Here is a 27315-nt window from a genome sequence, read left to right as displayed (position 1 = left end):
AGGGTCTGATTTAAGGGGAAACTGAGACTCGGAGCTGTCTGTGGACTATGGCAGTGAGAGAAACTCCCAGTCTCACATGAGAGTTCATTGAAAAGTGGACTGGAGATGAGCAGGGGAACTCCATTGTTCCCTCTTTGGCCCCTCCCCCACAAGCAGTGCCTGCAGCACAGCAAGGAGGGTTGCCCTGTTACAACATAACAGGGGCTCCAAGGAAGTAAGGCCAAAGTGAAAGAACAGAGCAAAGTTTCAGAAACGGAGCTAAGCAATGAGGATATAGCTAACCTGTCTGCTGGAGAATTTAAAGCCCTGGTAATCAAAATGCTCACAGAACTGATTGAGCTTGGTTAAAAAAATGAAAGATACCCAAAATGAAATAAAGCAAAATCTTCAGGGAACCAATAGTGACAGGGAGGAAACCAGGACTCAAAGCAGCAATTTGGAACAAAAAGAAGAAATAAACTTCCAACTGGATCAGAATGAAGAAACAAGAATTCCAAAAAATGAAAAGAAACTTTCGAACCTCTGGGACAACTTGAAGGATACCAATACCCAAATTATAGGGGTGGTAGAAGGAGAAGAAAAGCAGCAAGAAATTGAAAACTTATCTGAACAAGTAATGAAATTAAACTTCCCCAATCTGATGAAGGAAATAGACTTCCAGGAAGTCCAGGAAGCCCAGAGAGTCCCAAAGAAGTTGGACCCAAAGAGGAACACACCAAAGCACAACATCATTAAGTTACCCAAGGTCAAAGATAAGAAGAAAATCTTAAAAGCAACAAGAGTAAAGGAAAGAGTTGTCTACAAAGGTGTGCCTGTAAGGCTATCAGTTTATTTCTCAAAACAAACCTTACAGGCAAGAAAGGGCTGGAAAGAAGTATTCCAAGTCATGAAAGGCAAGGACCCACATCCAAGATTGCTCTATCCAGCAAAGCTATCATTTACAATGGAAGGGCAGATAAAGTATTTCCCAGATAAGGTCAAGTTAAAGGAGTTCCTCATCACCAAGCCCTTATTATATGATATATTAAACAGACTTATCTAAGAAAAGGAAGATCAAAAATATGAACAGTAAAATGACAACAAACTCACAACTATCAACAAATGAACCTTAAAAAATGAAAACAAAAACTAAACGATTAGAACAGGAAAAGAATAAGAAAAATGGACATCACAGTAAGGGTTTTCAGTGGGGAGGGGGAAGGGAGGAATAGGGCGGAAAAGAAACAGGGAAGAAGCATAATTGGTAGACATTAAATAGACAGGGAGAGGTCAGTAATAGTATAGGAAACAGAGAACTAAAAGAACTTACATGCACAACCCATGAACATGAACTAAGGGTGGGAGAATGCTGGAGGGTTGGGGCATGCAGAGTGGAGAGGCATAAGGAGGGGGGGAATTGGGAAAACTGTAATAGCATAACCAATAAAATATACTTCAAAATATTTGTTCCTGTGTGTGTGTGTGTGTTTGTGTGTGTGATGTCTTCTTTACCCCACTCATTTATCAGTGAACACCTTCCACAACTTGTCTGTTGTAAATAGTGCTGCAGTAAACATGGAGTGCATGTAATTTTTCAAATAAGTGTATTCATTTTCTTTAGATAAGTACCCAGAAGTGGAATTGCTGGGTTATATGGTAGTACTATTTTTAGTTGTTGGGAGGACCTTCATATTGTTTTCCATAAGGACTATACCAATTTGCAGTCAAAACAACATTCCATAAGGGTTCCCCTTTCTCCCCGTTCTCCCCAACACTTTGTTGATTTACTTATGATAGCCATTCTGACATGTGTGAGATGATATCTTGCTGTGATTTTTTTAATTTAAATTATTTTATCTTTGTTCAATTACAGTTGTCTGTATTTTCTCCCCACTCCCTCAAAACCCACCTGCCTCCCATGCTTCCACCCTCCCCCTTGGTTTTGTCCATGTGTCCTTTCTAGTAGTTCCTGAAAACCCTTCTCCCCACTGTCCCCTGCCCCTCCCTTCTAGCTATTGTTAGACTGTTCTTAATTTTAGTGTCTTTGGTTATATTTTGTTTGCTGTTTTCTTTCTTTGATTATGTTCCAATTGAAGGTGAGATCATATGGTATTTGTCCCTCACCACCTGGCTTATTTCACTATGATTTTGATCTCCATTTCCCTGATGTTAATGATATTGAGCATCTTTTTATATGTCTATTGACCATCTTTACCTAAGCCCCCAAAACAAGAAAGTGGAGGCAAATTTAAATAGAGGCAAATAGATGGCCAATATCTTTGGAGAAATGTCTCTTCATATTTTTGTCCAGTTCTTGATTGAATTGGGAGGGTTTTGTTACCAGGTTGTATGAGTTCCTCATATATTTTGTTTTGGGGGGATTTTTGAAAATTTATTTATTAGTTTTAGAGACAGAGAGGAAGGGGAGAGGGAGAGGAAGAGGGAGAGGGGCAGAGAAAGAGAGAGAGAGACAGAGAGAGAACATTGATTTGTTGTTCCATCCCTATGTGCATTCATCGAGTGATTCTTATATGTGTCCTGACCACAGATCAAACCCACAATCTCTGCATGTAGGAATGATGCTCTAATCAACTGAGCTCCCCAGCCAGGGCAAGTTTTTTTTCTTTTTAATTTTTTTTATTTTTTTCAATTACGGTTGACATTCACTATCATACTAGATTCAGGTGTACAGCATTGTGGTTAGACACTTATATAACTTAGTAGGTGCTTTCCCATGATAAGTTTAGTACCCACCTACCATACATAGTTATTATAATATTATTGACTGTATTCCCTGAGCTGTACTTTGCATCCTCATGGCTATTTTTGTAACTGCCAATTTGCATTTTTAATCCCTTTTCCATATTTACCCATCCTCCCAACTTCTTTCCTATCTTGAAACCATCAATTCATTCTCTGTATCTATGAGTTTCTCTTTTTTTTGTTGTTCCTTTAGTTAGGTTTTAAGATTTCACACACAAGTGAAATCATGTGGTATTTGTCTTTGACTTATTTCACTTAGCATAATACCCTCTTGTTCCATCCATGTTGTCACAGATGATAAGATTTTATTCTTTTATGGCCTAGTAATATTCCATTGTATATATGTACCACTTCCTTAATCATTAATCTTTTAGTGGACACTTAGACTGCTTTCATGTCTTGGCTATTATAGATAATGCTGCAATGAACATGGAGATGTGTATATCTTTTCAAATTAGTCTATTGGGTTGCTGAAGATAAATACCAAGGAGTGGAATGCCTGGGTCATATGGTCATTCTATTCTTAACTTTTTGAGGAAACTTCACGCTGTTTTCCATAGAGACTGCAGTAATTTGCAATCCCACCAACAGTGCACACGGGTTCCCTTTTCTTCACATCTTTACCACTACTTTTTGTTTGTAGATTTATTGTTAATAGCCATTCTGACAGGTGTGAGGTTATATCTCATTGTGGTTTTGATCTGCATTCCCTGGTGATTTTTGATGTTGATCATCTTTTCATATGTCTGTTGGCCATCTGTATGTCATCTTTGGAGAAATGTCTCTCAGCCTTCAACCCATTCTTTGATCAAATTATTTCTTTGTTTTGAATTGTGTGATTCCCTCATGTCTTGGATATGAATTATTTAATGGATATTTCATTTCCAAATAAATTCTCCCATCCAGTAAGTTGTGCCTTCACTTTGTTTATGATCACCTTTGTTGTGCAGAAGCTTTTTTGTTTAATAAACATTTGTTTATTTACTTGTTTCTCTTGTTCAAGGGAGCATATACAAAAAGAGATTACTAATGTTGCAGATGGAGACAGGGACCAAGTTTTGGTGGTCACAAACAAAGAATTAAATGGACTACACCAGTAAAGATAAGCAAAGAAGCAAAGCAAGTGAGGTTTATTAAGCCCAAGATAGGGGAGCAGAGAATTTCTGGCCAGAGAATGGCCCCCTTCTGCCAAAAGGGTACAGGCTTTATCGAATCCCCTAATTCTCCTTAATTGTCCACATGAGTAGGAAATTACAATGTTAATTTAGAATAATCAGGCAAAGGTGCAACTGAAGCTGTGGTGCTCAAGCATGGCTCTTTGCCAGATGTGGCAAAGTGATTCTCTGAAATCAGGATGCTGACTGATGACAGCTATGGTATCTCAGGACTTTCTCATTCCTCTTCTATCTCCTGACCCAACTTCCCCCTGAGAGACAGAGTTCTCAAAAATTATTTTTTTGTGGTTGCTGAGAGAGAATGATTGATCTTCTGTAAAGGACATTAGACCTGCCTGCTGAGAACCACAAAATTATCTTCTTCTTTTGTCTAGAGGTTGAAGAGGAATCCCTGAGACAGGCATGGATGCTGTGTGCTAGAAAGTATCAGCATCAGTTTTTTAAAGGATTGGTTGAAAATCCTGGAACCTCATCATCTTGATGTGGAACTGTTCAAGACTAGAAGATACAAATTTAAAGATGCATGAGTCAAAGATTAGAAATAACATGATGATTATATTAAGTCCTAACAGAGGTAGAAACCAAGTTACTGAGGGAATGTATCCCTTAATAGTATGCCAGATAGTTTCAGGGTTCCTGTATGCAATTGTGTTAGCCATGTTGCTTGCTGTAATAGTTTGTTATATTTGTAGCAGAAAAGCACCCTCCTGGGTCCATAAGTAATCAAGAGTTACTGACCCAAAAAGGAATACTAAAAGTGCAGATTGTTAACAATATAAATGAGTAAAGAGGTTTCATATTGAAACTTAATTATTACTTATCTTTAAGATTTCTTCTTCTTGAACAGGAGTTTGAGGTCTTCTTAGCATTCACAGGGTTAGGTTGAGTTTGGATTCTTCTGCTGGTGCAAGGGAGAATCTGAGTCAATAAGGGCTAGTTTTACTCTTGAAACATGAACCCAACTATATATCCCTAAGAGCTTCATAGACATGAGGGTACTTAGGACAACCTGGTAGGGTCCCTTCCATTTAGGGCTATGTTCACCTCTCTTTCCAAGTTTTGAGAAGTACCCAATCCTCCAGAGATACAGTGGCCTTGAATTCTTCTTTGAGAGCAGGTAATACCTTATTTCCATATTCCTGTAGTACTTTTTTAGCTTTCTTAAGTTTATTATATACTTAACTACTTGATGGGTGTCATATATCAGATCTAGAGTTAAGAACAGACCACCATATAGCATCTCAAATGGACTGAGTCTAGTATTTGCATTTGAGGAGCCCCTAATTCTCATGAGTGCTATAGGTAGTTATTTAACCCAATTCTCAGAAGTTTCCTGACAGAGCTTTGCCAATGCTTTTTTCAAGGTCTGATTTGCCCGCTCTACCTTCCCAGAGGACTGAGGTCTCCAAGCTGAATGGAGGTAATATTTTACATCTAGCACCTCAGAGATTGACTGAGTGATCTTAGATGTAAAGGGTGGCCCATTATCATATTTTAAGGAACATGGGAGACCAAATCAGGGTTTTCTTTCCTTTAGGAGAGCTTTTGCTACTTCTGTGGCTTTCTTCATCCTTGTCAGAAAAGCCTCAATCCATTCAGTAAACCTATCTTTCGGGACTAATAAGTACTTATATCTTCTATAGGGAGGCATGTTGGTGAAATCAATCTGCCAGTCTTCTTCCAAATAGGCCCCTCTTACTGAATAAGCTCAAACAGTGGGTGAGGGATGACTTTTAGCCTGGGTTGTCATAGGCACCTATGAATAATTTAGGAACCATTGTTGTAGCATTTCTTCCTATGTAGAAAGAGTCAAGCAAAGCCTTTAAGAATTTCCACTGGCTACGGGCAATTAATATTTGACAAAGGGGGCAGTAACATAAAATGGAGTAAAGATAGCCTCTTCAACAAATGGTGTTGGGAAAACTGGACAGCTACATGCAAAAAATGAAACTCGAGCACCAACTTACAACATACACCAAAATAAATTCAAGGTGGATAAAGGACTTAAATATAAGCCATGACACCATTAAAGTCCTAGAGGAGAACATCAGCAGGAAAATCTCCCACAGCAACATTTTTTCTGATATGTCCCCTAGAGCAAGGGACATAAAGGAAAGAATAAACAAATGGGATCTCATCAAAATAAAAAGCTTGTGCACAGCTAAAGAAAACAGTATCAAGATAAAAAGGCAACCAACTCTTTGGGAAAACATATTTGCCAATGATACCTCAGACAAGGGTTTAATCTCTAAAACATACAAAGAACCTACATGATTCCACTCTAAGAAGACAAGCAACCCAATTTAAAAGTGGGTAAATAACTTGAGCAGATACTTCTCCAAGGAAGTCATGCAGAGGACCCAGAGACACATGAAAAGATACTCAATATTGCTAGCTATCAGAGAGATGCAAATTAAAACCATAATGAGATACCACTTTACACTGGTCAGAATGGTCATCATAAACAAAGCAACAAACAAGTGTTGGAGAGGTTGTGGAGAAAAGGGAACCTTAGTGCACTGTTGGTGGAATTGCAGACTGGTACAACCATTATTGAAAACAGTAGGAAATTTTCGAAGGAAACTAAAAATGGATCTGCCTTTTGACCCAGCAATTCCACTGCTAGGATTATATCCTAAGAACTCTGAAACACCAATCCAAAAGAGCCTATGCACCCCAATGTTCATAGCAGCACAATTTATGATAGCCAAGAGTTGGGGCCTCCCGGTGCTTACCACATGCTGTGTTCTTACACTGCCTGTATAGGAAGAGGAGGCAGAGTAAACCCACCCCATATACACCTCAGCCCAGGCCCTTTGCCTGGTCTGTATTGTGAATGGGGGGACATGGAAAAAAAAGAGTTGGAAGCACCCTAGGTGCCCATCAGTAAATGAATGGATCAAAAAACTATGGTACGTTTACACAATAGAATTCTATGAAGCAGAAAGAAAGAAGGAGCTCCTACCCTTTGCAACAGCATGGATGGAACTGGAAAGCATTATGCTGAGTGAAATAAGCCAGGCAGTGAAAGACAAATACCATATGATCTCAGCTTTAACAGGAAACGAAACAACAAAACAAACAAGCAAAATATAACCAAACACACTGAAATAGAGAAGAAGCTGACAGGGACCAGAGGGGAGGGAATTTTAGGGGGAAAGGGAAAGGGGAAGGATTCACAGGAACTAGTATAAAGGACATTTGGACAAAAACTAACAGGGGTGAATATGGGAGGGAGGTGGGGAGCACTGGGGGTGTGGGCTGGAATGGGAGTAAAAGACAGAAAACTGTACTTGAACAATAATTAAATAAATGGGAAAAATAATTTCTACTGGAAGGCCTGGGGAAAGAAGAATTTTTGGCCAATATATATCCAAGATCTTCTTTCATGGACAGCCCCTTTCTCTGAAATCTGCCCTTCTGTTTCTCTGGGAGATAGGAACATATATTCCTGGTGACCTTTGCAGTGTATTACTGCCACTTGCTCAAGGAGCTTAACTACTTTTAATAAATATAGGATTTCCAGCTCATGTTTAGTGGAGGGATTCCTCACAGTAAGGACCCCCCCCCCTTTTCTCTCCCTATAGCAGCATGATCATGCAGGAACAAGGAAGGCATATTTGTAATCTGTATAGATATTAATCCTTTTTCCTTGTCCTACAATGAGAGCTCAGGTAAGGACCATAATTTTAGCCTTTTGGGTTGAGGTCAAGGATGAAAGGGGTTGTGTCTCAATGGTGTCATGTAAACTACTGCATACCCTGCCTTTCGCTGCCCATTCTGTACAAAGTTGCCTCCATCAGTGAACCACTCTTCATCAGGGTTATCTGAGTGTTGATTTAGCAAGTCAGTGCTGCTGGAATAGGTAAGATAATACTCTCTAAGCAAGAATGAGTCAAGTCTGGAGATGATTCTGTAGGCATTAAGGAGGCTGAATTTAAAGTGTTGCAGGTTTTTATAGTTACTTCAGGATTGTCCAGGAGAAGGGCTTGATATCTGGTCAATCTACTTCCTGTGAGCCAGACATACCCTTTCATTTCTAATACCCCTTAAACCTGATGTGGCAATAAGACCTCTAATTTCTGCCCAGTTAACTTAGCAGCTTCCTTGGTAGGATGGCTTTGGCTGCAACTGCTCATAGACATGGAGGCTGCCCAGTTGCTACATTGTCTAGCTTTTTGGAGAAATATACAAACAGTTGAGGTTCACTTTTCAGTGACTGGACTAAGACACCCTAAGGCTATTCCCTGCTTCTCTGCTCTGTATAGAGGGAAAGAAAGACTTGTTTAAGTCAGGGATGCCTAGGGCCAGGGCCTCAACTAGGATCTGCTAATGTTTTTTTTTTTAAAGCTTGATGATGTTTCTTTCCCTATATAATGGTTTCAGTGTATGATCCCTTAGTGGCTTTGTATAAAGGCTTTGCAACTAGTCCAAAGCTTGGAATCCAAATTCTGCGAAATCTAGCCATTCCTAGTAAAGGGTGGAGTTTTTCAGTAGTGGGTGGTGTTAGCTCAGTGATTGCTTTTATTCTTTTTTCTGACAGTTGTCTAGAAAAAAAGGGTTAAGGTATGTCCTAGTTTATTTTTAGATAGTAATTTGGGCCTTTCTCTTAGAGAATCAATGTCCCCAGTGTCCAAGGAAGTTCAGGGTTTGGACAGTGTTACAATTCTGAGGCTTTCTCGAAGGAGATGCAGACTAGGATTCACCTTTGTAGTGTAAAACAACTCCCCCTCGTACTTGTAATTCCCTTAGATCTTTTTCTGATGCTCTGACAAACAAATAAGGGCCATCTCTAAGTCATTGCGGTAGCACCATCCAGGTATATTGCTGATGGGTCATTGTTTTGGAGTCTGTCCACTCAAATGCAAACAGGTATTAGAAATCTGAGTGGACAAGGATGCAGAAGAAGACTTTTTTAACCCTAAAACTGTATACCACTGAACTGTAGTCCAGTACTTGGGTGAGTATGGTGTAAGGGCTGGCTACAAAGGGATGTAGGGGGACAACAGCCTCATTAACTAGACTTCAATCCTGGACCAGTCTGTACTCCTCTGTCAGTTTAATAACAGGGAGAATTGGAGTATTGCAGAGGGATTGACAGGGTACTAGCATCCCACATATTATGAATTTCTCCATGATAGGCTACAGAAACCCTAGGACAGAGGTGTCAAACTCATTTTCACTGGTGGTGCCACATCAGCCTTGCTGTTGCCTTCAAAGGGCCGAATGTAATTTCAACTCCTTAACAGTTAAGGAGTAGTTACATTTATACAGTCCTAAAATTATCTGGGCCCTTTGAAGGCAACCATGAGGCTGATGTGCACCTCCCCACCCTCCCCACCCCCAACCTTGAGAAAATGAATTTGACACTCCTGCCCTAGGGCCTTCCATATGATAGGATACTGTTACCTATGGGGATAGGCTGTCCAAGGCTTTAAGCAGATTTGGGCTGGTTGGGCAGTGTAGGCTTTTTCAGGAACTCCAGAGTCCCAAACTAGGGGGTCTACTTTTTGTAAAAAATTTTCTGGGATGCCATTTTCTAGTTAACTTTCATTGGCTAGCATAATTCTAAAGATCTCAACTGGGACATCCTAGAGCTTTATTTTTTTAATTTAATCTTTATTGTATTTTTTGCCCATTACCATCTTAGTCCCCTTATATGCCCCACCCCTTAGCAATCACTACCCTGTTGTCCATGTCCATGAGTCCATTTTACTTTTTGCTCAACCCCACCACCCACTAACCACCCCAAAACTAACTGTCATCTGTTCTCCATCTATGACTCTCTCTGTTTTGCTTCTTAGTTAATTTTGTTCATTAGAGTCCACATATGAGTGAAGTTATATGATATTTTTCTTTATCGAACTGGCTTATTTTACTTAGCATAATGTTCTCCAGCTCCATCCATACCATTACAAAGGGTAAAATTTTCTTCTTTTTTACAACTGAGTCGAATTCCATTGTACAAATTCCCCATAGTTGTTTTACCCACCCATCTATTGGTGGACACTTGGGCTGCTTCCATATCTTGATGATTGTAAATAACACTGCAATGGACATAGGGGTGCTTATGGTATTTCAAATTAGTGTCTTATGTTCCTTTGGATATATTCCCAAAAGTGGGATCGCTGAGCCAAAAGGCAGATCCACTTTAATTTTTTGAGGTATCTCCACACTGCTTTCCACAGTGACTGCACCAGTCTGCATTCTCACCAACAGTGCAAAAGTGTCCCCCTTTCTTCATATCCCTGACAGCCTGTTGTTTGTTGATTTATTGATGACAACCATTCTGACAGATGTGAGATGGTATCTCATTGTGGTTTTAATTTTCATTTCTCTGATTAGTGACATTGAGCATCTTTTCATATGTCTATTGGCCATCTGTATGTCCTCTTTGGAGAGGGTCTGTTCATGTCTTTTGCCCATTTTTTAAATTGTGATCTTTGTTATTGAGTTTTGTAAGTACTTTATAACTTTTAGATATTAACCTATTATTAGATGTATCAGCAAATATTTTATCCCATTCTGTGTGTTGTCTTTTTATTTTGTTGATGATTTCCTTTGTTGTGCAAAAACTTTTTAGTTTGATAAAAGTCCCACTTGTTTATTTTTTTCTGTTGTTTCCCTTGCCTGGGGAGATATATCCAATAAAAAATTTCTACAAGTGATGTACGATTTTGCTGCCTATGTTTTCTTCTAGGATTTTTATGGATTCTGGTCTAATATTTAAGTCTTTGGTCCATTTTGAATTTATTCTTGTGTGAGGTATAAGAAGGTGGTTCAGTTTCATTTTTTGCATTCATCTGTCCAACTTCCCAACACCATTTATTGAATAAACTATTTTTAGCCCATTGTATGTGCTTGCTTCCTCTGTTGAATATTAATTGACTATAAAGGAGTGGATTAATTTCTGGGCTCTATTCTGTTTCATTGATCTATGTGTCTGTTTTTTATGACCATACCAGGCTTTTGTGAACAATTTAATATTAGTTAGCATGATTCCTCCTACTTTGTTCTTCTTTCTCAGGATTGCTGTTGCTATGCAGGGCCTTTTGTGGTTCCATGTATATTTTTGAAATATTTGTTCCAGTGAAATACATCACTAGATTAGTATCTTGATAGAAATTGAATTGAATCTATAGATAGCTTTGAGTAGTATGGACATTCCTGTCCATGAACTCAGTATGTGCTTCCACTTATCAGTATTTTCTTCAATTTCTTTCTTCAGGGTCTTATAATTTTCTGAGTACAGGTCTTTTACAGCCTTGGTTATGTCTATTCCTTGGTATTTTATCATTTTGAAGCAATGATGAATAGGATTATTTTCTTAATTTCCCTTACTGTTAGTTCATTATTGACATATAAAAATGCAACTGATTTGTGGATATTAATTTTGCATCCTAATACTCTACTGAAGTCATTTATCATTTCTAGTTTGTTCTTGGTAGAACCTTTGGGGTTCTCTATGTACAATATCATTCATCAGCAAATAAAGACAGTTTTACTTCTTCCTTTCCAGTTTGAATACCTCTTATTTCTTCCTCTTGTCTGATTGCTGTGGCTAGGACTTCTAGTACTATGTCAAGTAAGAGAGGTGAAAGCAGACATTCCTATCTTGTCCCTGATCTTAAGGGAAATGCTTGTAGTTTTTGCCTATTGAGTATGATGCTGGCAGTCGGTTTTTCATATATGACCTTTATTGTATTTGGGAATGTTCCCTCTATTCCCACTTTGCTGAGAGTTTTGATCATAAATGGGTTCTGGATTTTATCAAAAGCTTTTCTGCATCTATTGATATATTTAAGGTGGCTTTTCTCCTTCATTTTATGTGGTGAATCATATTTATTGATTTGCAAATGTTGTACCAACCTTGCATTCCTGCAGTAAATCCCATTTGATCATGGTGTATGATGTTTTTGATGTTTGCTAAAATTATGCTGAAGATTTTAGCATCTATGTTCATCAGTTATACTGGCCTATGATTTTCTTTCTTTGTTGTGTCTGCAGATTAGTATGGCTAGTGTAATCACTTGTCCAGTGTCCAGAACATTTGCACTTAAAGCATTTTGATCTTTTTGTCCTTGGTGTTTTTGTGACTTTCCCAGGTTACCTTGAGGCATCTAGACATTGCCAATGGTGCTGCTAACATCTAATGTTATTAGTTTGGCCTGCTTTTTCTTCCTCTCTTTCTCATGCTGGCTCTGCTCTTTCTTTTCCTCCGAATCATGATTGTTGAGACTGAGAAAGCAATATGTATCTGCCAGGCCATAGGAGCTTGTAGGCCCATTTGTAATTTATGAAGCTTTCTACGAATATCAAGGGCTGACTGGTTGATGAAGTGTTGTCCCATTAATACTTGGCACTCCAGAGAGGATGGATCTAGATTAGTATATTTCCAGAAAGCCTTCACCAGTCAGTTGCAGAAGAGACAGGGTTGTCTTTCTTTCCCTGTGTTATTTCTCTGATTATGTCATAATTCACTGGTTTTTAATGCAATTTTTCATTCCACCCAATAAGCACTATATCATGTTTTTATTTCTGTCCCCTCCTGCTATGTTATCCTCTCATTTGGTGTCCTGATCTGGGACTGCCTGAACTTTGAGTTCTACATCATTGGGGTTTTCAGCATATAATTGGTCTGCATGTTTGTGGGCCTCTTTCTAGATTCATTGCTTTTCTTCTGGAGAGCAAAATGTGGTCAGGATTATACAAAGGTCTCTCCAGGACATATAAAAAGAAAGAGTTAAGGTTTGGAGATTACTAGTGAAGTTTGAGAGATCCTCAGAGAAGTTTCCTAGTCTGTCTTTGTACTGCTGCAGGTCAGGTATTGAAAAGAGTACATGTACAAATAGGGCCTTCTGTACCTGCTCCTTCCCGCAGGAGCAGGAGGGCAAAAGTGGTGGGGAGATATGAGGCTCTGATCCAAGTATGACCAGCCAAACTGGTTTCTTCTCAGCTGGTAATTTTGAATATATTGGAGAGTAGGATGGAGGAGAATTCCTCGAAGGAGGGAACAGAGGCTTAATGACTTTAGAGCCTACTTGGTTCCTTCTGAGGGACAGGTGGGAAACTTAGAGAAAGGGGTTATCTAGAATGTCATTGTTGACCCCTAGAAGGGTTGCAGCTACCAGAACAAAGAGCTGGATTGCAATACAGTGCCACGAAGGCTTGAACATAAGGAACCTCTGACCATTTGCCTAACCTTCTACTAAACAGGTCTAACTGGAGTGTGATATTGTAACTGTTGTTCCCATTTTCAGGCCAAACTTCCCCATCTTTCCCTATACTGAAACCAAGCCATATTGCAAAAGAAAATTGCCCTCTTTTTCTTGAGATTTTTCAGGATGAAATTTGTCCCAGTTTCTAAGAATCTATCCCAACAGCAATCCTGAGGTGATAGAGGGTGTATATCCCACTTTGTTCACAGTGTACCTGAGGAAGGGAAAAAGAGAGTGGAACTCCCTGGGTCCCTAGAAGCATCCCCTTTGCCTAAGGAGTTCTCTAGTGGGTTCCAGGGAGTCCCCCATTTATCCCACCGTTATACATACCAGATGTCTCTAGTGATGCAAAGACTTGGGTGTGTCAGCTGGCAGAAAACAAATTAGAGTTCCCATGGACTAATTGTACTGTCTTTCCTGGTATCTAATTCAGAGGCTTCAGTTAAATTGGACGTGTCATAAAGAGTGTTGCTAAGTTGGACACCTCCAAGGAGTTGTAGGAAAGGGACTATACCAGTCATTTAAAACACTTCCCCAAAAGACTGGAGACCAAAACAAAAATTGCTCTATCAGTCTGTTCCTGAGTACAAGAAAAATAAATCCTCCAGTTATGTGGGCCAGGATCTCTCCTATCCTGAGAATCTACAGGACTAAAACATCTAAAGAGGAGAGGTATGCCCTTCTCTGTAAAATACCAGAGGGGAAATTGATTAACTCAAACTAGTTTCCTCTGCTCTTCATGAATACAGAGGGAGTAGGAGCATTCTAGTTTTTTACAAACCTACTTCAACCTGCTCTAGGGCAGTACCAATTGAAAGGGTCCACCAACCTTAACTTACATACAACATTAGAGCAAATGTTTCAGTTGCAAAAGAGACAAACCAAATAGGGAAGAGGTGCAAATAAAGAGTCCAAAATTCAGCAGGTGAAGCAAGTCTTAGGAGGAATGTGGATGGCTTGTGAACGAGGCTGACAGTACAAGAGGACAGAGCAAAGATGGGAGGTGCACCCAGCAAACCTTTCTGAGACTTACAATAGTCCTTAATGGAGAGCCACAGAGAAGGGAATGATTTTATGTTTTACAGTGTGCCTCATTATGTAGATGTTGTCTTATGCATGATGGGGGACCTAGTGTCTTTTTTGCCTGATCCACAACCAGGTAATACCTTACATGGGAGTTTTTTAAGCAGTAAGCACCCTTTTGTTCCTTAACTTCCTGATCTGTGCCTATGCAAAAGTGGTAACTCTCTTCAAAGACCAAGGGCATCCCAAGGTTTCAGAGAACTGAACGGAAAGGAGACAGAGAGAACGAAAGTCTCCTCCAACCAACCAAGAATTATCTTACTACTCTGGTGTTTCCACAGAAGACCTCTTGGCTGGCTCACCAGATTGTTGCAATTGGTTGTGAACAAAGAATTGAACAGACTACACAAACAAAGATAAGCAAAGAAATGAAGCAAGCAAGATTTATTAAGCCCAAGATACAGGAGTGGGCCATTTCTGATCAGAGAATGGCATACTTCTGCTGAAAGTGTGCAGGCTTTATTGGGTCCCATGATTTTCCTTGATTGCCTACATGGGAAGGAAACCACAGTGCTAATTTAGAATAATGAGGCAAAGGTACAACTGAAGCTCTGATGCACAAATGTGGTTCCTTGCTGAGTTTCACAAGGCAGTTCTTGAAAATCAGCATGCTAACTGGCTATATAGCTCCAGTATCTCAGGATTTCCTTGTTCCTATTCTATCTCCTGCCTCACTAAGAATGATGTTAAAGTATTTACTGCCAATGTTTTCTTCTAGGAGTTTTATGGTTTTAGGTCTTACATTTAAGTCTTTAATTGATTTTGAGTTTATTTTTGTACATATTGTAAACACAGTGGTCCAGTCTCATTTTTTTTGCATGTATCTAGTCTAGTTTTCCCAGTAACACTTACTGAAGAGACTGTCATTTCTTTATCATGTGTTCTAGTCTCCTTTTTCATAGACTAATTGACCATATAAGCATGAGTTTATTTCTGGGCTCTCTATTCTGTTCTATTATCTGTGTGTCTTTTTATACCAGTACCATACTGTNGCCAATGTTTTCTTCTAGGAGTTTTATGGTTTTAGGTCTTACATTTAAGTCTTTAATTGATTTTGAGTTTATTTTTGTACATATTGTAAACACAGTGGTCCAGTCTCATTTTTTTTGCATGTATCTAGTCTAGTTTTCCCAGTAACACTTACTGAAGAGACTGTCATTTCTTTATCATGTGTTCTAGTCTCCTTTTTCATAGACTAATTGACCATATAAGCATGAGTTTATTTCTGGGCTCTCTATTCTGTTCTATTATCTGTTCTATTATCTGTTCTATTATCTGTTCTATTATCTATTATTCTGTTCTATGTTCTGCTCTATATTCTGTTCTATTCTGTTCTATTATCTGTGTGTCTTTTTATACCAGTACCATACTGTTTTGATTATGATAGCTTTGTGGTATAGTTAAAAATCAAGGACCATAATGCCACTTTGTTTTTCTATCTCAAGATTGTTTTGGCTATTCATGGTCTTTTGTGATTCCATATAAATTTTAGAGTTACTTGTTGTAGTTCTGAGAATACCATTCATATTTTGATAGGGATTGCATTGATTCTGTTTATTGCTTTAGGTACTATGATCATATCATTTCTATTAATCTCTCCAATCCTTGAGCATGGTATATCCACACAATTGTTTATACCCTCTTCAATTTCTTTGTTCAGTGTTCTATAGTTTTTAGGGTAGATGTCTTTAACCTCCTTGGTTACGTTTATTCCTAGGTATGTTTTCATTTTTATGCAATATTAAATGGGATTATTTTCTTAATTTCTGCTTCTGATTGTTCATTATTAGCATATAGAACTGTGGAAGATTTCTATATATTAATTTTGTATTCTGCTACAATACTTTACTAAATTAATTTATTCTCTTTTTGGTGGATTCCTGAGGGTTTTGTATAAATAACATCATATCATCTGGAAATAGATACAGTATTACTTCCCTTCCAATCTGGATGCCTTTTCTTTTTACTGTCTTATTGCTGTGGCTAGGATGTCCAATACTATATTGAACAATAGTGGTAGGAGCTCTTGCTTTTGATATTAAAGGAAAAGCTTCCAGGTCTCCACAATTGACTCTGATGTTAGGTGCGGGTTTGTCATACACATCCTTTATCATTTTGAGGTAAGTTCCTTCTATAGCTTTGTTGATAGTTTTTGTTATAAATGGATGTTGATTTTTTCCAAATTCTTTTTCTACATCTATTGAGATTATCACATGAGTTTTAGCCTTGTGTTTATTGATGTGATGTATCACATTGACTTGTGGATATTGAACCATCCTTCCATTCCTGGTATAAATACCACTTGGTCATGGTGTATAGTCTTTTTTAATATAGTTTTGAATTTGGATTGCTCAGATTTTGCTAGGAATTTTTTTATATATGTTCATAGAAGACATTAGCCTGCCATTCTAATACCTACTTTTTTGTAGTGTATTCATTGGTTTTGGAATTAGGGTAATGCTGGCCTTGTAGAATGAGTTTGGAAGTGTTTTTTATCTTCAATATTCTTGAATACTTTGAGAAGAATAGGTATTAATTCTTCTTTAAATATTTGGTAGAATTCACCTATGACACTGCCCAGTCCTGGGCTTTTGTCTGTAGGAGGTTTTTTTTAAACTACTGATTCAGTTTTATTGCTAGCTATTAATCTGTCCATATTTTCTGTTCCTTTCCAGTTTAATATTGGAAGGTTGTTTCTAGAAATTTATCCATTTCTTCTAGATTGTTCATTTTGTTAGCATATAATTATTCAAAGTTTTCTTAAATGATCCTTTGTATTTCTGTGGTATCAGTTGTAATCTTTCCTCTTTCATTTCTGATTTTGTTTATTTAGGCCCTTCTGTCTTTTTCCTGATAAGTCTGATGAGAGGTCTCAATTTTGTATTTCCTTTCAAAGAAACAGTTCTTGGTTTCATTGATCTTTTCTATTATTTATTCTCTATTTTGTTCATTACTCCTCTGATATTTATTATTTCCTTCCTTCTACTTACTTTGGTTTGTTTGTTGTTCTTTATCTAATCCCTTTAGGTATAAAGTTATGTTGTCCATTTGGGATTATTCCTGTTTCTGGACATAGGTCTGTATAACTGGAATTCTCTCATAAAAAGGCTTTTGTTGCATCTCATAAATTTTGGAAAGTTGTGTTTTCATATTCATTTGTGTTAAGGTAGTTTTTTATTTTCTATTTGTTTTTTTTCCTTTGATCCATTGGTTGTATAGTACATGTTGTTTAACCTCCACGTATTGGTGTTTTTTCCAGTTTTTGTCCAGTAATTAAATTCTAGTTTCATACCATTGTGGTTGGAAAATATAGTTGATAATTTCAATCTTCCTGAATTTTTGAGGAATCTTTTGTTGCCTCATATGTGCCTAAAGTGTGGCCTATCCTGGACAGTGTTCTTTGTGCCCTGAGAAAACTACATATTGCGCAGTTTGGGGATGAAATGACCTCTAAATGTCTATTAAATCAGACTGCTCTACTGTGACATTTAAGGCCATTATTAGCATATTAATTTATATCTGTATGGTCTATCCACTTAAATAAGTGTGGTATTAAAATAGTCCCCAACTATTAATGTATTATTACTGTTAATTTCCATCTTTATTTCTATTAATATTTGCTCTATATACTTAGGTACTCCTGTATTGGGGGCATAGATATATACAGTTATTATAATCTATTATTGGACTGACCACTTTATTATTATATAATGTCCTTCTTTGTCTCTTTTTACATTCTTTATTTTTTAAGGTCAGTTTAGTTGGATATTAGTGTTGCTACTTCAGCTTTCTATTTATTTCTATATTCATAAAATATCTTTTTCCATCCCTCACTTTCAGTTTCTGTGTGCCTTTCAATGCAAATTGAATCTCTGATAGACAAAGTATAAATGTGTCTTGTGGGATTTTTTTTTGTTCATTCAGCCATTGTATATATTTTGATTGGTGCATTTAGTCCAGTTATATTTAAAGTAATTATTGATAGGTATGTGCTTACTACACTTTGTTAATTGTTTTTTGTTGATTTTACTGTTCTTTATTCTTTTTTCTCTTGATCTCTTTCCTTTTGAATTCACGGTTTTCTTTAGTGTTTTATTTGGATTTCTTTCAATTGAATTTTTGCATTCATTGTGTAGGTTTTTAGTTTGTGGCTACCATGAGGTTCATATACATCCATCTGTATCTATAGCAGTCTGTTTTCAGCTGATAACTGATAGCACTGCATTTTTACTCCCTCATTCTGTTTTGTTTTTTGATGTCATGTTTTATATATATTTTCTTTTCTATATCCCTCTTTTTTGTATACTTAATTTTGCTCCCTTTGTCTTTTAACCTTCATATTAGCTTTTTAAGTGGTTTGATTCACTGTGTTTATTATACATTTTTCTTTACCAGTGAGGTGTTTTCTTTCCATCCTATATTTTATTATTTCTGGTTATGGCCTCTTCTATTCTGCATAAATAAGATCCGTTAATATTTATTGGAAATCCAATTTAGTGCTGATGAACAGCTTTAGTTTTTGCTTAACCTGGAAACTCTTTTATCTCTCCTTGAATTCTGAATGATAAACTTGCTGGGTAAATTATTCCAGGTTGTAGGTTCCTTTCTCTCAGCACTTTAAAGTTGTCTTACCACTCCCTTCTGGCTTTTAAAGTTGCTGCTGAGAATTCAGTTGATAGCCTTATAGGTTTCCTTTCTATATGAGAGTGTCACTTGTTTTCTTATTGCTTCCCTCAATATTGTCTCTCTATCCCTAACTTTTGCCATTTTAATTACAACATACTTTGGTGTGGACCTCTTTGGGTTCACATTGTTTAGAACTCTCTTTGCTTATTGGACATCTGTTTTCTTCCCCAAGTTAGGAAAGTTTTCAGTTATTATTTCTTGAAATATACTTTCTGCACTTTTCTCTCTCTTCACCTTTTATAATCCCTATAATGCAAATGTTAGACCATTTGACATTGTTCCATAGGTCACTAATACTATCTTCATTTTTTAAATTGTTGTTTTAATTTAGCTTTTCTAGTTGGGTGATATTTACTACTCTGTCTATAGGTTGCTAGTCTATTCTTCTGTATTAATCTGCTGTTGATTCCTTCTAATGTATTTTTATTTAAATGATTCTTTTTTCCTCTCTGCTTGGTTCTTTATTATATTTTTATCTCTTTTTTGAAATTCTCTGAGTTTCTCTATCCTACTCTGAAGTTTGTTGAGCATCCTTATGACCATTTCTTTGAATTTTTATAGGCAAATTACTTAACTCCATTTTATTAGATTTTTTTCTTCCATGGCTTTGTGTTCCTTCAATTGGGGCATATTCTTCTGTCTCCCTACTTTGTTTGACATTCTATGTTTGTTCCTGTAAGTTAGGTGAAATAACTATCTCTCCCAATCTTGAAAAAGTGGCTTCTGTGAAGACTGTGTATTGAATAGTTTTGGCAGGCTGATTGTATTCTGGGTTGACACGTGTCATGTCTGTCCAGAAGTAGTGGATTATCTGAGAAAGAACTTGGTGTACACATATATTCAGTAGCTCCCTGTTGTCCTGGCCATCCATGGCTAGAATGAAGTTGGGATGGGTCATCCTGATGTGTGTATGCTTCTTTGGCCTTTTGATCTGGGTAGGGATGCCAGATATGTGCTCACAGAAGCATACCACTAGGTCTTCACTTTCTCTGGATGGTGCAGCTCCATGTGTACATGCAGCATTGGCCAGCCCTGCATACAAGTACTGCTAGTTCTACACTCTCTCCATGTTGCAGCACCATGCTGTACCTGCTGGATCAATATCCAGCTAGAGAGACCCCATTCATCCATACTATGGCGCTTTTCTCTTTGTACTCCGGGAGTGGTATTGGGCAAATGCAACAACAGCCCTACAGGTTAGCTAAGGAACAAGAGAGTGCTCCAATCCTAGAGAGACCCTTGGTTCCCAGATAACTCTCACAGATCCCCCACCTTCTCTATGCAGTGTTAGCCTCTCTCTCACTCTCTTTCTCTTGTCATCTTGTGCAGGAGCTGTTCAGTTGGCCCTTAGTTACCTATCAGGAGGAATTACTCTAAATATACACATGCATTTGATATGTACTCGGAAGGGGAGGAGCTTAGCATCCTCCTATGCCACCATCTTGGACCCTCCTCAAGAAGTATTTTAAGGGAAGGCTTTAAAAAAAATAAGTGTGATTAGTAAATTATTTAGGCTTGTTGATGATCACAATACTGATTCTTCTAGAATAAGACAGCACACACATTCAACAGAACATAAAACAAGGCATGTGTCTCATGAGAGGAGCCACACTCATTGGTAGACATTGCTTTACCAGTACTTCTTCAGCCTGAGAATATCAAGAGGAGAGACATATCTCTTCACAACTAGAAACTGTACTTCTATTTAAGTAATTGGGTTTCTCTTGACCTCACTATCTCCCGTGGAGTTCATTCTGGAGTCACTACTACTATGTAATTTAAATTAATAGAAATGTGGCTCAGAGCAAAGAACTCATTTCTGGATTCTCCAGGCAACAGCCTCAGCCCCACAATTAGTCAACACAGCTCACCTCCTAGTTCTGCAAAGCTAGACCTAGGAGAGCAGGAGATGTTTCCACTTCACTCATCACACCAGATTTTAGCTGACACACTCAGGATTCAACAGATATTTCTGAGCACTCTTTAAACACGTGACTCTTTGGACTCAAGTACAATAATTGACACTTAGCCCTACTACATTTTGTTTTATATTCAAACCACCATTCCAATTATAAGGGTCTTCTTGAACACTAAGTCTCTGTTATGTATTTCTTTTTCTACATAATCAATCCATGAATGAGAAGCTGGCAGCCTCTATTTTTATACAGACTGAACAAGATTAATTGAACAAGACATTTCTCCAGTTAAGCTGTAATCCGTTAGACATCATCCTTTTGGTATCGTCAATCACTCTTTATTATATATGGAATCTTTTTTCCAATATTGACTAAAGAAATGCATGCTGCAGTCAATGCTTTCTTGAAAATAATAGATACCTCAGGCTGTATCAATCTGTATCATAGGCTTAAAGGTATTTATCTTTCAAAGCTTTGAAAAATATTCATGGCCAAGATCCAAAAAAGTACTCATCAAACATAATAAAAGAGTCATCAATGTGCCAGACCCATGTGATATTAGCAGTAGGTGAGTGCATATTGTTCATACCTGCTTGGGAGACTAGATGCAGCTATGTATTAATGAGTAGAAAGACTTCAACAATTGACTAAATTATCTAAATTTTATTCTGTTTAGTTTTAACTAGTGACTTTCAGAGATGAAATGTGATAAAAATAATAGCTGATACAGTACACTGGGCTCATTATCTGTCGTGCTGAAAACTTCTCAGATTTTTTAAGTATGTCATAAACATAGAACTCATTTCAGAACAGAATCCAGAGAACAATGCTTATGCTACTGTTAATGAATAAGAATTAGATTATTCTGGGCTTTTCAGCTACCATATCTATAATCAGTTCCTAGCATCTTGGTTTCTTGATCATTCTTTCTTATGTTGAGAAAACATTCCTCTTAATCCAATTTATAAATTAAGCCATATAGTGGGACTGGAGCAACAGGGCTTACAGGAAAATTATTTAGACCAAATAAAACAGTGACCCTCCCACATTTTCACAAGAACCTTGAATCACATAGATACATTTATAAATAAGACTTCTAAAGGTTTTTTTTTTAAAAAAAAAGAAAACATAAGCATGGGGTGGGGGACATTTTTATCACTTTCCATAAAATGTCCCCCTAGAAAGGCATTTTCACTATCTTTTTGAGGCTCTAAATGAAAACTAGGTTTCAGCCTCTGGCCTAGAAAAGGATTCTGAGGTAATAAATGTCAAGGCATCCTGAACTAGCTGACCTAAAAAGAAGAGTTTAAGAAGGACATTGATTTCAATCCCAGCTTCCTTCCCTTCATTGTTGGTTTCCTGTGGATTTTTCTTTATTTCACTTAGCACATCCTTCATTTCTTCCCTTATGCATTTGCCATACTCAACAAATTCTCTGAGTATCCTTATCATCGGTATTTTGAACTCTGCATCTGATAGGTTGGCTATCTCCATTTTGCTTAGTCTTTTTCTGGAGTTTTGATCTGTTCTTTCATTTGGGCCACATTTCTTCTCAATAGTTTGACTGCCTCCCTGTGTTTATTTCTGTGTGTTACATGGAGCTGCTTTGACTTGGTGTGCCTGTTAACATTTTAAAGTGCTGAGCCTTAGGTATTTGCCAGGGTGGAGCAACCCACTTCACCACTTAATGGCACTGTATGTGAAGGAGGGGTTGGATTGAAGGGCAGATAAAGTGCTTCCCAGGCAAGGTAAAGCTAAAGGAGTTCATCATCACCAAGCCCTTATTATATGAAATATTAAAGGGACTAATTTTTAAAAAGAGGAGATCATTAAAAAGAGAAGAAGATTTTAAAACTAGGAAGAGTAAAATGACAACAAACTCACCACTATTGACAATTGAATCTAAAAAATAAAAACAAAAACAAAATAAGCAAACAACTAGAACAGGAACAGAATCATAGAAATAGAGATCCCATGGAGAGTTATCAGTGAGGGGGCAGGGAGAGAATGGTGGAAAAGGTACAGGAATTAAGAAGCATAAATGGTAGGTACAAAATAGACACAGGGATGTTAAGAATAATAGAGGAAGTTGAGCAGCCAAAGAACCTATATGTACAACCCATGACATGAACTAAGGGGTGCATTAGTGGAGGAAAACGGGGTACTGTGAGGAGGGAAGCAAAGGGGGGAAATTGGGACAACTAAAATAGCATAATCAATAAAATATACTTAGAAAAAAGGAGGACACTGAGAACTGGTGTCCCTCAAGGTGGCTACCTCCTAAGAAACAGTTTGACAGCAGTAAAAACTGAGTGGGAGGAATTCATTGATGATGAAATTCCTTAGCATCAAGCAGGAGTCAAAAAGGTGTATTTGCCTTTATTGAACAGAGAATTTGCTTTACCTGATGTGATGATCTTCTTGCATTACAACTTTGCTTTAGAAAACAGTAAAAGAAAAGAAAAGAAAAGAGCATTTTCTTCACACAACCATGTAATTTACTTAGCCCTTGCTTCTCAAAAGTAAATTCCATGGTAGAAGCAGTTATGTGCTACAGTACATACTAAACATTTTGATCAAATTTGACATTTTCTAAAAAGCCTCTATAGTGGAAATTCTGTATGTATACACTTAACACTCTGGCCCCGTACTCTTTTTGGAATGATGTTTGTAAGTACATAAAATTTGGCTATAAAACTTTTAGGCAAAAAGTTTTCTCTATAAATAGTAAACATTTCAGGTTGTATAATCTATATCACAAGATAAAGGTATTTGTCTTTCAAAGTGTGAAAGATATTCATGCCCAGGGCCCCCAAAATAAAACAACTTAATAAACACAACAGTCATCAATGTGCCAAACCAATGGAACATGTGAAGCAAGAAGAGACCCTGGGAAGGCAGGGGCTGTGGTAGGGATTGGCAGTGGTAGTGCTCTCAGTTTGAAGACTCTAATAAGTAATATGATCGTTCTATTTTTTTGTGCACCATACCTTATATTAAGAACAATATATTAAACTGATAACTCAGAGAATTTTTTTGGAAAGAGCTTTAATATAAGAGGTTTTTGTTGTCAAGAACTGGAAACTAAGTGAGGTCCTCAAATAGACTCATAATAACGAATGACCAAATTGATTTCTTTAATATCATGTCAGGTTACAGTTATCTCTTTCCACATACCCAAACTTCTCCTAAACCAATTCTACAGTTATGATATGGTGATGCCAAAAAATGGTAACCATAGCCAAACATAGCCCAGTCAAAATTTATATTAATCTAGACTAACTATAAGCTTTATGTTACTTTTGTCTACTGGCCAAAATATATATATATCAAATAAAATGCAAGAAAATTATTGTATCTCACACTTGTGTGGGAAGTGTACAGACAATATTTAGCACTTTGAAATGACAATATCTAGCAGTACTAAAAAATATTCTCAACATAGAGGGCAATCTGACTAAAGGAAATGCCACTTAGATTGTTAATTCTATTTTATGTTAATTGGATAGTCATAATTTAGTAAGTATGAAGGCAAACACATGACTCTGCCTTAGCATTTAGCAATGGTCTAATTTGTTCAGGGCTTATAGTTAGTCACATGACTCAACCGATCTCACAGCTCCATATCCACATATCATTCACATTTAAATACTGAAATCATCAAGCAATAAAAGTTTTGACCTCTGGTATCCAACACTAACAAAATCTATACCAACTAACCAGAGGATCTAAAAAATTACAAATTATATTTTTCAATGTTTCTCACTAGAGCTTGTTTTTAACTGGGCCGCTGTGCATGTCGAATGGGTACCACATTTGCAGCCATTTAGCAAGTCTGGGCAAGCAATGCTAATACTGCTGCTGGTTCTGCTGGCAGAAGAGGGCCGTGCTTTCTGTGCATGCAGACACTGACCCTGTGCTCTCTTTCCTTTCCTGTCTCCTGTGCCATGCTTGCTGTGTAGCAAATGGAATCTCTGGCAGTAAGTTAACTTTCTTTCATACTCTCTGCCCATTTGAGGCATGGACCCATAACAAATCTTATTTTCACTGTTACTGTTATCTCTTAGCATGTTTCCCCTTTTTCCTTCCATTTTATTTTATTTGGTAGACTGATATATGCCAGTTTGTTAGTAGCATTCTGAGCTGCTTTTGTCCCATAAGTAGAACCCTACTTTTTTCTACTCAGAGTTGCTATGAACTCTCATACTATCCATGGAATATTATGAGTTACAACTACCCTTATTTGACCCTTAGGAAAATTGGAGTTTTCATGGATAGGTTTCATCTTAAATTGCAAAGGTAGCATTAATTTTTAAAATACTTTTTATTTATCTGCAACTCTCTGGCAGTTATCTTTTATATTACATTTTAAAAGATTTTCCATAAAGGAAAGTTTAAAATAAGATGTTTTACTGAGACAACCAAAGATCTAGTTTCGGGTGAGTGTAGCTACTTCTTTAATCTTAGGCTGGTTTCCAGCATTCAGAGATCAGATAAATCTAAGTAAAAAATTTTCCCCTAAGGGCCAGAGAAAGGGTAAGAAAAGAAAGAAAACTTTATTCAGCATAGTTTTAAGTGAACTTCAGGAACTTTTATAAATTAGGATCAAAAGTCTGATAATAATACTATTAACAGAATATTCTTCCTAAATTTAAATTCTTGTAATTTATCTCCTTGAACTGATTTGGGGGAACAGTTTTAAGTCATCACAGCAGCTCTCAAAACAGAGCTGAGTTTTTCTTAACTCCATTAGCAAAAGAAAGGCCCTAGTTATCTTCATGCAAGCACACTCAAAAATGAACAGCAAAATGTAGTTTAGGCCACATATTTAACCACTTTCACTGGTGACTGCTCAGCCATGCAATTCTACCTAGTGAAGGTTACTCTTTTTTTTACACAGAATCCCATCCACTACCTAAGAACTAACCCATTCTTGGAATTAAAAACAGGCAATGTTCAGAGGCTGTTATGAGCAGATATAGCTCAAAGAGCAGTATCATCATTGGTGTTAGAATTACTCATAATTATTTTTCTCTCATAGGATACATAAACCATATAATGAAAACATTTCAAATTCCAGAGGTATCCATAGGGCTTAAGGGCCATTTGTATGATCACTTGTTTATGTTCTTTCCATATTTAGCTTTTAATATTTTTGTAACTTCTCTTTTTTGGTCAGTATATTTTGGCTGCTTTTTTATCTCTTTAATTCAACAAACATTTATTGACCACTAAATAGAAGCATCATCAGTAAAGTTGACACAGTACCTTAGGGTGTTTACACAGGCGTCAAGATGAGTATCTGCACCCAAAAGCAGCCAGAAGTGTCCCATGGTTAATCTCCCAGGTATCTGCTGAATTTATAAACTTAACAGAATGACTTAATGTTTTACCTTTTAAATGTACTTTTTGAAAATTTCTTTTTTTAAAATAATTTACAGCTTATAAAAATTAAGACAACAACAGTTATAATTTGTAGATATGTAATGGCAAATGTAATGAAACTCTGGCAATTCACTTAGTCCCTTTACAGCTACTACACCTCACTAATTAGTCATCTTTCATGTTATATTGTGAATTTCTCACTATTTACTGACTGGATCTTATTGTTCTGTCTTATGGGGGATAATAACAGGTAGTTGTGGGATAACCAAGATTTTGCTTGTTATGCAAACACTGTGCTTAACTCATTGATCACTGCCCACGCCAATTCTCTCTGCAGCAACTGGAGCTGTGTCAGAGGCTATACAAGCTGCACTTCCAGCTGCTGTTGCTCTTCCAGTCCTACTGCAAGCTCATTGGCCAGGTGCACGAAGCCAGCTCCATGCCCGAGGTAAAGCCCTGTGCTTCCCACTCTGAGTGCTGCCACAACAATCAATCCTTTCCTTCCATCTAACTGCACAAGTGATTTTATTTCCACACAATTATTTTGCTTTAGAATAAGTCTTAAATGTGTCTTGTATTTCTGTTCTCATTTGGCAGCACCAGGACAAGGGTGAGGCAAGCAACAGGCTAGGCACAAAACTGAAGAACTCAAGAGTAAGCCCCTCCCTCAGTGCTGTGCCAGAAGCCTCACTTGGCTCATCCTATTCCTAGCCCTGGGTCCTTGTGTTATGTTTTTACTTTTATGTTTAGTTGTTTGTACTTGCTCTTACACTGAGATAAGAAGGAAATATCTATATGATACTTGATTCTCTTCTACTTCCCTGCTTAACATTATTATGCTTTGATATTTTTTAATGTGAAAAGTAAATTAATTGAAACATTAATTCCAAGTGAACCAAAATTTCCCTAGAAGTAAAGAAATAGTACTGCCACATAGTAAGTGACATCATGGGGATGTGAAGAGGTTATTATGGAAGCCCAGAGGACTGATGCCTAGGTTATCAGGAGGTGAGAAGGTTGAAATAGAATCACTTTTGGGAGGAAATCACATCTTCGCCGATTTTTCAACAGTGAGTTGGAGTTAGAGAAAGTGGGGCTAGGGAAGAGTGT

At 37.4% G+C, this 27315-nt stretch overlaps 1 protein-coding gene and 1 non-coding gene across 5 annotated transcripts in view; both read left to right on the top strand.

Moving 5' to 3' along the window:
- Window positions 1–27315, top strand: part of FRY (FRY microtubule binding protein) — a 449099-nt gene that overhangs the window by 402788 nt on the left and 18996 nt on the right. The window contains exons 60-62 of one of the 4 annotated variants that reach the window (XM_037037292.1): window positions 24783–24800; window positions 26543–26653; window positions 26803–26859. In XM_037037292.1, coding sequence (XP_036893187.1) covers window positions 24783–24800; window positions 26543–26653; window positions 26803–26859 — 186 coding nt within the window. The remainder of the gene's footprint in view (window positions 1–24782; window positions 24801–26542; window positions 26654–26802; window positions 26860–27315) is intronic. The other 3 variants (XM_037037290.1, XM_037037291.1, XM_037037293.1) reach the window with 3 other exon arrangements.
- LOC118980639 (small nucleolar RNA SNORA51) lies at window positions 6636–6767 on the top strand. The gene has a single exon (XR_005065165.1). It is a non-coding gene; the product is annotated as a small nucleolar RNA SNORA51 (small nucleolar RNA).

Source organism: Sturnira hondurensis, unplaced genomic scaffold (assembly GCF_014824575.4).
Source record: "Sturnira hondurensis isolate 20B ecotype Veracruz unplaced genomic scaffold, ASM1482457v3 Scaffold0022910, whole genome shotgun sequence".
In the NCBI taxonomy this organism is placed as follows: domain Eukaryota; kingdom Metazoa; phylum Chordata; class Mammalia; order Chiroptera; family Phyllostomidae; genus Sturnira; species Sturnira hondurensis.
Note: the sequence above shows the minus strand (reverse complement) of the source record. Positions and strands in the feature narration are given on the sequence as shown.